At 41.0% G+C, this 9763-nt stretch overlaps 1 protein-coding gene across 1 annotated transcript in view; it reads left to right on the forward strand.

Annotated features, from left to right (window-relative positions):
• The first annotated feature begins 834 nt into the window (after positions 1-834).
• rph3aa (rabphilin 3A homolog (mouse), a) overlaps positions 835-9763 on the forward strand; it is a 32842-nt gene continuing 23913 nt past the window's right edge. Inside the window, exons 1-7 of the mRNA XM_008287352.1 lie at positions 835-959; positions 1105-1234; positions 4314-4397; positions 6863-7025; positions 8637-8822; positions 8938-9150; positions 9401-9480. Coding sequence (XP_008285574.1) covers positions 841-959; positions 1105-1234; positions 4314-4397; positions 6863-7025; positions 8637-8822; positions 8938-9150; positions 9401-9480 — 975 coding nt within the window. The 5' untranslated portion in view covers positions 835-840. The remainder of the gene's footprint in view (positions 960-1104; positions 1235-4313; positions 4398-6862; positions 7026-8636; positions 8823-8937; positions 9151-9400; positions 9481-9763) is intronic.

Below are 9763 nucleotides of genomic sequence, written 5' to 3' on the forward strand. Positions count from 1 at the left end.
CTAAACTCAGTCCAGCTTCTATAACAAGTTGAGGAGACTTCACTATTAAAGAGACCAATCCTTTTGTAAATGATTTTGAAAATTTCAAAGTTTGCAACTTTGCTAATAAACAAACAAATACATCAATAGGTGATTACTCTTAGGACTGCAAGGTGGCACAGTGTGTGGAGTCTGAATGTTCTCCCCGTGCAGCGTGGGTTCTCTCCGGGTTCTCCGGCTTCCTCACACAAGGTCCAAAGACATGTTGAGGTTAACTGGTGATTCTAAATTGTCCGTAGGTGTGACTGTGAGTGTGCTCGGTTGTCTGTCTCTAAGTGTAGTCCTGTGATAGACTGGTGACCTGTCCAGGGTGTCCCCTGCCTTCACCTTAAGTCAGCTGGGATAGACTCCAGTCCCCCGTGACCCTAGTGAGGATTAAGCGGTGTGTAGATAATGGATGGATGGATGATTACTCTTAAATAAAAGACGATGTAGCGTCTAAAGCTGAAACATGTTCCTGCTCAGACACGACTCTTTGCTCTCAGATGGTCACTTGGTTACAGCTCAGACATGTACAGTGGAGTGTCGTCTTCATGTGTGCAACTGTGTGCGACAGTTTCTGCTGCTGCTCAGTTTTACTTTCTGTCCAACACGTTTCCAGCTGTGCTCCTGTCCTCAGATTTTACCGTCTAACTCTCTGTAGTTATACACTTTTTTCCTTTTTTTTTTTAAATTTCTGGCCTTTTGCATGATTTGCATTTTCCTTTGCATGCCACTTATCCTCGGCTTCTGTGTGTGTGTGTGTGTGTGTGTGTGTGTGTCTGTGTGTGTGTGTTTCTTGCGTTGAGCAGGATTGGCTGGATGATGAACATGTCTGGCGGAGCCCCGGGGGACGAGCTCACGGATGAGGAGAAGGAGATCATCAACAGCGTGCTGGCTCGGGCTGCCATGATGGAGGCCACGGAGCAGGAGAGGATCGAGTGAGATGGAAAACTGTTGTCTCTGTTGCACTGAATCACAGCAGCCGACCGTGCACACATGCTCACTGAGTTGAATGGATATTTGGTGTAAAACCTGTGCCAAGTTTGTGTCTGTTTGCTTATACTTATTTGCATGCGCTCACAGGCGTCTTTCCAGTCGCCTGGATAATATCAAGAAGACGGCGTGTGGTGACGGACAGTCGCGCTGTCTGCTGTGCGGGGAGGCCTTCGGACCACAGGGAGTCACAGCTGTCCTCTGTGTGCAGTGCAAAAAAGTAGGTGCTTGTTTTTTAGTATTTTTTGCCTAAACTAGGAAAGAAAACCTTCACTACACTGTCAGAAAGTTTCCAGAGAAGGAAAGTAACATTTGCTCATTAAACATACTGACTTTCAGGTCTTTTACTTGAATGTTTTATGGTACTTTATCTTTTTACTTCTACATTTTAGAGGAATTAACTTTTATTTTTTCCACTTTAATAGATTTATTTGACATTTTTGACAACCAGTGTTTCCAAAGAAGGTGGAGAATACAAAATTAGCATGATCCATGGTGAAACAATAGACAGGTCTGAGTAACACAGTCTTTTAGTGGATTTCAAAGGCATTTTTCACAATTCCACCATTTAGGCAGAAACTGCAAAAACAAAAAGAACAGAAACATCGAATTGACAATTTTCTGATGACCATTGAACATACCATGTGTGAGGTGAGGTTCTAGTCGTAAAAATCAGGGGTGCCCAATCCTGGTCCTCGAGAGCCCCTATCCAGCATGTTTTAGATGTTTCCTTCTTCCAACACACCTGATTCACATGATCAGCTCATCATCAAGCTCTGCAGAAGCCTGATAACGATCCTGATCATTTGAATCAGGTATGTTGGAAGAGGGAAACATCTAAAACATGCTAGATAGGGGCTCTCGAGGACCAGGATTGGGCACCCCTGGTAAAAACAGATTAATCTAAACTTAAATTTATCTTTAAAAAAATAAATTCCCACAAAATTCTTTGCTCCTCTGTGCAACCAAAACGCCATGACTAACTCAGCTGCAACAGTCAAGCGTAGAGGTGTAAAGGTTGTAAAAACGTATGTCAAGCCACAATTTTTTTTTTTCATTATCACCTGTGTGCACCTGGAAAAATGTTGCATGTGTAAATTCCAGGTTTTTAAAATGTTTGTAACATAAATAATCAAAGAAATGCAACTTTTGCTTTTATAAGTAAGACATTTTTGAAATCTCTCTTTTTCAAGCCATGTTTCTGCCGTTTCCATGGAAGTGCAGGATTCCATATTGTAGTGAGAAATTAAGCCACAGTGATTAAAAAATGTAACAGGAGTAAAAAAAAACCACCCAGAAACTGCTGAGGATTCAGAGGGTTAATGGAAACCATACCAAGCCAAAAAAAGATTTTAACTAACTTGCCGGTTCGTGTCCCAGTGAGGACACCTGGGATCTTTCTGTGTGGAGTCTCCATATTCTCCCCGTGCAGTGTGGGTTCTCTCCGAGTTCTCCAGCTTCCTCCCACAAGTCCAAAAACATGTTGAGGTTAATTGGTGATTCTAAATTGTCCGTAGATGTGAATGTGAGTGTGCTTGGTTGTCTGTCTCTAAGTGTAGCCCTGTAATAGACTGGTGACCTGTCCAGGGTGTCCTCTGCCTTCACCCTAAGTCACCTGGGATAGACTCCAGCCCCCCGTGACCCTAGTGAGGATCAAGCGTTGTATAGACGATGGATGGATGGATCAGAAAACATAAAATAAATTAATAAAATACAACATTAAACATTCAGTCCCTTTTTCACAGACGTCTATCACATTTCTACTAAACAATAATTCCCCCTCTAAACTACATAACAGCTATTTACATTATTTCCAACTAACTCCCCACAATGAAACAAAAGAGTCCCCACAACAGTGAGAGAAAGTGATAGTCTGGGTTCTTTGAACTGCAGCTGTATGAGTGACTTATTATCAGTCAGTGTTACCTGCAGTAGATGATGGTTGGTGTGCCTGCAGTTTGGAGAAGCAGGATGGAGGAAAGTCCATATTCTACTAATGACAGTATTCCATTTGATATATTCACTGTGTGCTGTGTCATGTGAAGTTTTGTCGGAATTTGTGCTGGAAGGCCAGCGTGACCTCGGTGTCTCGGTGTGCAAAGGAGGCCTTATCTCATCTCTTTTATGGATGTAAATCAGAGAGTTTCAGGAAGGAAGAAAGGAAGCTCAGCCCACACAAGAAACACCGTGAAGCCACAGTTTGCCTCGTTAGTGAACAAAGCTCCATGAAAACCTAAAAGGCTGCTGAACCTCAACCTTTCATTCCTGCTGGAAGCTGTATGAGAGGTGAACTCCCTTATCGGATGGAGTGTGACTTTATAGCTTTGGCTCTTCTCTCAAGAGGGTATTAGTATAGTTTATGGCAAAAAGAATTTTCATGGACTCTGTTCTTTGTGGATTCACTTTTTGGAGATTTTCTAGTTACAAGTAAAAACACTGAAAAAGTTACATTTACATTAAGACCATAGAAAAAAAAAAACTAAACTCAGCAAGACAAACAAGCAAAAACAAAACAAAACAAAACAACAACAATAACAACAACAACAAAAAACAGGCCATAATTATAAATAATGACCACATCAAAATCTGTACCATAACAAATAACATATTGTTCTTTTTCAGCATTTCATCATAAAATGACACAAGATATTTTCATCATTTTTATAGTCTTTGAACATAGCAGTATTGTTTTGCAGCCAGATTTACTGCAATGTGGCTTTTGTGCATGAAATAATATTTTCCGCAGTCTTAATAAGTTATATATTGACCTCATATGACCTCATTTAAAAGATACTATCACTTTAAGTCTGTGTAGCAGAACTTTTTTGGTCAGTTTTTTCTTTCCCAGTAATCTTCTTGCAACCACTCAGATGTATGTAGGGACCCTTTGGGGGTCCTGAGCCCTAGGTTGGGAACCACAGCCACTAAACCAGCTGATTAACTGTAAATGAACATTAAAAGTAGCTTTACCTTCATTACAGGGACATCTGACTGCTCTCACTTTTTCTGACAATACTTACATACTTCTGGTTGGTATTTACTGTTTCTATAGTTCTGTGCAGAATCTGAGGTTCCCTTATGGTGGTTAGCAGCCAATGGGCTGTGAACGAACTCTTCCTGACACTCACTGTGCATTTCCTGGTCTTATGCATCACATTCTGTTTCTTGTTGCTCTCAATATGAAAGTATGGGTTAATGCCATCTGAACTGTAAAAATGTATGTGCTCTGTGCACCTGCCAGCAAGGACTGAATCTGTGAAGTCTGTTTGTGTCTTATGTATGTATCTGCCTCTCTGCAGCACATGTGCAACAAATGTGGGATCTGGAGCAACAGCAGGACGAGTCCGATGTGGCTGTGCAGGATCTGCAACGAGCATCTCGAGGTGAGGGGAGGGAACGGGGAGGAACTGATACAGTCACAGGGCCAACCTATGCCATGAAGTCCTTACTCTGCCACCTGAAGCTAAGCCTTTCTCATGATATGATCCATTTTCTAGCTTTTAGCACCGAATGGCATTTCACCGTCCACTGGCCTGGAAAATTAGCTTTCATTGATACCTCTTCAACATCCAAAATGAGGAAAAAGTGCTGATTTATTTCAGTGCTTATTTAATTAAAAAAATTACTGATTGTACTTGGACTATCACAGGCCTGAAATATAAGGTCTATCTTCTGTTTTTCATTCTAACACTGTTACACAATAGCGTTTTGATGATGCTGCTGTGTTTGCTGAGGTCTCTGCCTCAGGGAGCCCACACTCTTTAAATAAATACTCTCTCCTGTCAGTCACACAGAAGAACCTCTCTGTAATGCAGCACATACAAAGTGTCCATGTGTCTAACTCTCCGTAAGACACAGGAATGAAGTTTTTTGAGTGAAATCAAACAGCTAATCAGAATATGAACCACTAAGAGCTGGAGTCAGGAGACAACTTGATACGGTTTCAAACTTACAAAGACAAGATGTTTTAAGTCTCACTGTACCATGAGAAAATTCCTCTTTATGCTACTCTAGTGTCAGGAGAGTGTCATTCGTTGTCTTGTTTACACACAAAGAATCGAAGGGAACGATTCCCACCATGTAATTAAATGCACATTTTCCTCCATCAGAAAGCGAGCCATCATCTTTGACCAAACCCTCTCCTTCAACCAACATGTTAAACACATCACTTACAGCCTTCTTCCATCTCAAAACATTGCCCGCCTCCACCCATCCGTCTCCTTCTCAGCTGCGTAAACTCTCATCCACACATTCATCAGATCCAGACTCTACTACTGCACCCGTCCTCTCTACAGGACATCATCCAAATGACTCAAGGAACTTCAATACATCCAGAATTCTGCTGCCCACCTGCTCACCCACTCCCACACAAGTGATCACATAACCCCCATCCTTCAGAACCTCCACTGGCTCTCCGTCACACAGCGAACCCACTTCAAAATCCATCGTATCATCTAAAAAGCTCTCCATAATCTGTCTCTCTCCTACTTGATTGAACTTCTTCACTGCCACACTGACACCCGTAATCAGTGAAGTAATCAACTTAAAAACTTGTGTTTATGCTGCCAGTCGTTACATGAGTGGTAACTAACAATACCGTTGACTGGAGAAGAAAAGCTTATTCCTCTAACTCAGATTAGGTTTGTTGAACATCATTTCTTTAGAAGTTGTCATAACTCAAAAAACTATGTCAGTTGTTGCGTTAATTTGTATTGTTAAGCCTAAACATTAGTTTTAGAGTGTACCAAATGCTTTGCCAAGCCTTGGTGAGACAGGCACTAATTTTAAGTTGAATACTCGTGAACATTAAATTATTGTAACTAGTTACACCACGGTATTTTAAAATGTTTTTTTTTTGTTATGTACATACATACCAGGGCTGCAAGGTGGCTCGGTGGTTAGCACCGTTGCCTCGCAGCTAGATGGTCACCAGTTTGTGTCCCGGTGGGGACACCCAGGACCTTTCTGCATGGAATTTGAACCTGAATTTTGCTTTAAATCAACGAACAGAAATTTGACTTTCAGTTACACACAATATCAAGTTGATGCAACATTTTTGTGTCAACTCAGACCATCAAGATAATATTTGCAACTTAGAAGGTCTATCTAAATAAGAAAAACGAAACAAAACAGCATTTTTATTGTTGTGGTAACATCCATCCATCCATTATCTATACACCACTTAATCCTCACCAGGGTCATGGGGACGCTGGAGCCTATCCCAGCTGACTCAGGGTGAAGGCAGGGGACACCCTGGACAGGTCACCAGTCTATCACAGGGCTACACTTAGAGACAGACAACCAAGCACACTCACATTCACACCTACAGATAATTTAGAATCACCAATTAACCTCAACATGTTTTTAGACTGTGGGAGGAAGCCGGAGAACCCGGAGAGAACCCACGCTGCACGGGGAGAACATACAAACTCCATGCAGAAAGATCCTGGGTGTCTTCACAGGGACATGAACCGGCGACCTTCTTGCTGCGAGGTGACGGTGCAAACCACCAAGTCACCTTGCAGCCTGTGGTGGTAACAGGTTCTTGGAAATACTTTTTTAGAGTGTAATAAGTCAAACTCAACTATGGCTGCTTGATGTTTCAACTTCAGCTACTCCTCTTTGCCCAAACTTGGGTTTTGTGACTTCATTATCTGTCCAGTCAGAGCAGTGAGCCATGAAGCCCAAGCTTCCCTGTGGATAAAGAGTCGGGGACTGTAGGGCCATTTGAGTTTACTGATGTGTTTGTAGAATAGGAATTACTATGAGTAACCTAAAGTGAGTCATTTCCATTCCTATTCACTGCCCTGCTTACGCAGAGATGAACTTGTTACATTTTTTTCTGCAGATGCAGAAGCGTTCAGGAGCTTGGTTCTTCAAAGGAAGACGCCAACAGGGTCTCCCGGCTCCTCTGCAGCTGTCCAGACCCAGACAGTCGAGCACAGAAAGCACAGACTCTGGTCCAGGAGTAAACGGTGGATCTCAGGAGCCTGCAGGGCATCAGGGACATGGTAGCCTACACAAAGAGATTCCTTTTCATGTTTGTCCATGGATTTGCAACTGCTAAATGTTACAGATGTCCTTAACTTCCCATTTTGATCATATTTAACAAAAACATTTCTATTGTATCTTAAAGATGTCATCAGAGTGTAAACCCATTGAAAGGCACCGTCTTGTTTTTGACAGGGTCCTCCCACACAAAAACTTCACATAGTTGTACTGAATAAAAAATAATCCAAGTAGTATGACAAAAACACAAACTATAAGGGTAAACCGAGCAAAACTAACAAAAACAAACTGAATCAACACTGCCGAACAAAGTCAATTCAGTCAAAATCAAGAACAAATTCACTCCTGTAGTCACAAACAAACTATTAGAAACACTAAAATAGTATTTGAATAACGCCATGACTAATGTACATGAATACATTTACTTATAATTGATGCACTTTTTGGTATTTTTTAAGATAGTGGAGGCATTAATGATGGTTTAAGGGCCATAAAAATAAAATATAATTGTGCCTTTTGTCATACTGACAATTCTTCTTCTTCATACGTACATCTTTACACAATTGCAAATACACAATTATTTAATCAAAAAAGTGTTTTCACAACCTGTCATGTAGTGTGAATAAATGACTAATATAAGCTGTATAGCTGTTTATAGATAACCATTGTAAATAATTTAAAAGTATGTGTTGATCAGTTCACCTAAAAGTGGATTTCTCTTTTGCTATACTTTAAAAATACTTTTTCAGAACTGCTTTTGATCTGCCAGATAAGTACTGACAAAAATAAATAAATAAATAAATAAATTTGTTCTGCATTTTGAGTTTGAATTCTAGATGATCTGCACTGAAAGCATTTATTACCTTAGTGGTAGTCAAAGCTCTTTACATTGTTTCCCATTCATCCACACCTCTGTTGGTTGTTTTGTGTCTGTTTCGTTGTTTTGCATCACTTTGTGGTCATTTGGGGTCTTTACAGGTTTTTTGTGTTTCTGTCGTTGTTTTGTGTCTGTGCTTATTTGGCACCTCTTCTGGATGTATTTGTGTCTCCTTGGTTGTTGTACGTCACTTTACAATCACTTTATGGTCTCTTCCTGTGTATTTTGCTTCTTTTATTTCTGGTTGATTTCAGTCTCTTTGTAGTCATTTTGTGTGCCTTTAAAGTCAGTTTACATCGTGGACATTTGTGTCTTTTTGCATCTCTTTGTGGTGAATATTTTAACTTCACGGCCAGTTTTCACCTCTTTTGCTTGGTTTGCAACCTTCTTTAGCTATTTTGTGCCTCTGTGGCTGGGGCTCGCTTTTGTTTTTCTTTGTGGTCATTATTAGTCATTCGTGATCATGTTGTGTCTCTTTTTTTTTCTCTTTTTTTTCTGATTTTTTTTGAAGGGTGAGGGAGTCTTTTATGTCACTTTTTAGGTATCTTTGTATTTCTATTTTTTTTTCTTTTGTTTTGTGTATCAATTGTGTCTCTTTCCATGATCAAATGTCACTGGCATCCGTGTCAGTCTGGTAGGCCCGTTCAGTGATCCATCCACCGAAGAAGGAGCTGTGGTGTTGTGACCGTCGTACAAACAGTAGCTGGGCAGTGATAATTCTATTGTGTCTCCACAGAGCTCGGTGCGGAGGCACAGCAGCAGCGGCCCTGTGGATCAGAACAATGGGAGCAGACAGCAAGAACAACAGCTGACAGCTGTAATGAGACTCATTCCCGTCCAGCAGCTGTAATGAAGACGGAGAGACAAGTGTTAGCCTCCAAACCGCCTCGGGCAAACACGCAGCAAGTGGCTCCCACCTCAGGTAAAGTCACACTGCTCCTTCTAAGAATAATCCCAACACTCCTTTCAAAACACCGAACATCAGGATATAAAGAGATGCTTCATACAGTGTGAACTGTGTTTTGTAATATCTCCAGCTCCTGCTGCAGATGTGGAGAACAAGCTCCCAGAGAAGGCAGCTGTGGAGGAAAAAAGTCAACCGGTTGTGTCCAGCTCTATTTCATCTCATATTCCTGCAGCCAGAATTAATCCACCTGTAAACCCACCTGCCAACAACCCCGCCCCTCCGAGACCCACACAGGATCGAACAACACAGGACGAAGACAATGAATACGACTCAGATGACGCCAGTAAACACTTCCTTTTGATTTGTAGAAAGTAAAAGTGTCTGAAATATTTACTCGTTTTTATCACTTTAATAGACCACTTTAGGCTCCAGCCCCCCACGACCCTAGTGAGGATTAAGCGGTGTATAGATAATGGATGGATGGATAGACCACTTTAATATGTGCCTACAGCTTTAAAAGAGACAATAAAATAATGTTTATTTAAAAGTGCAAATGTCAGATATTCATTGTTTGTGTGTTTTTATTCTTGCAGCTACTCTGGGATCTCTGGAGTTCAGTCTTCTCTATGAACAGGAGAACCACGCCCTACACTGCTGTATTGTTAAAGCTAAGGTAAAAAGACGGGTGCATAAAGGACGAGACAAACTAAAACAAAAAGAGACAAGATGAGAAAAGAAAAATCTATGTAAGACAGGATAATACATAGCATGACTAAGCAAACAATACAAGATGTTACAAGACAAGATAAGACAAAACAAGACAGGACAAGACAGTACACAACAAAACAAGACAAGCTAAGACAAGAGAAGACAAGACAAGACAGAACAAGAGTGACAACAAAACACATTAGAAGTGAAGACAGGATGGAGCATGGTAATACAGAACAAGTCCAAAC

The sequence above is a fragment of the Stegastes partitus genome, unplaced genomic scaffold, assembly GCF_000690725.1.
Source record: "Stegastes partitus isolate 25-593 unplaced genomic scaffold, Stegastes_partitus-1.0.2 Scaffold496, whole genome shotgun sequence".
NCBI classification, from domain to species: Eukaryota; Metazoa; Chordata; class Actinopteri; family Pomacentridae; genus Stegastes; species Stegastes partitus.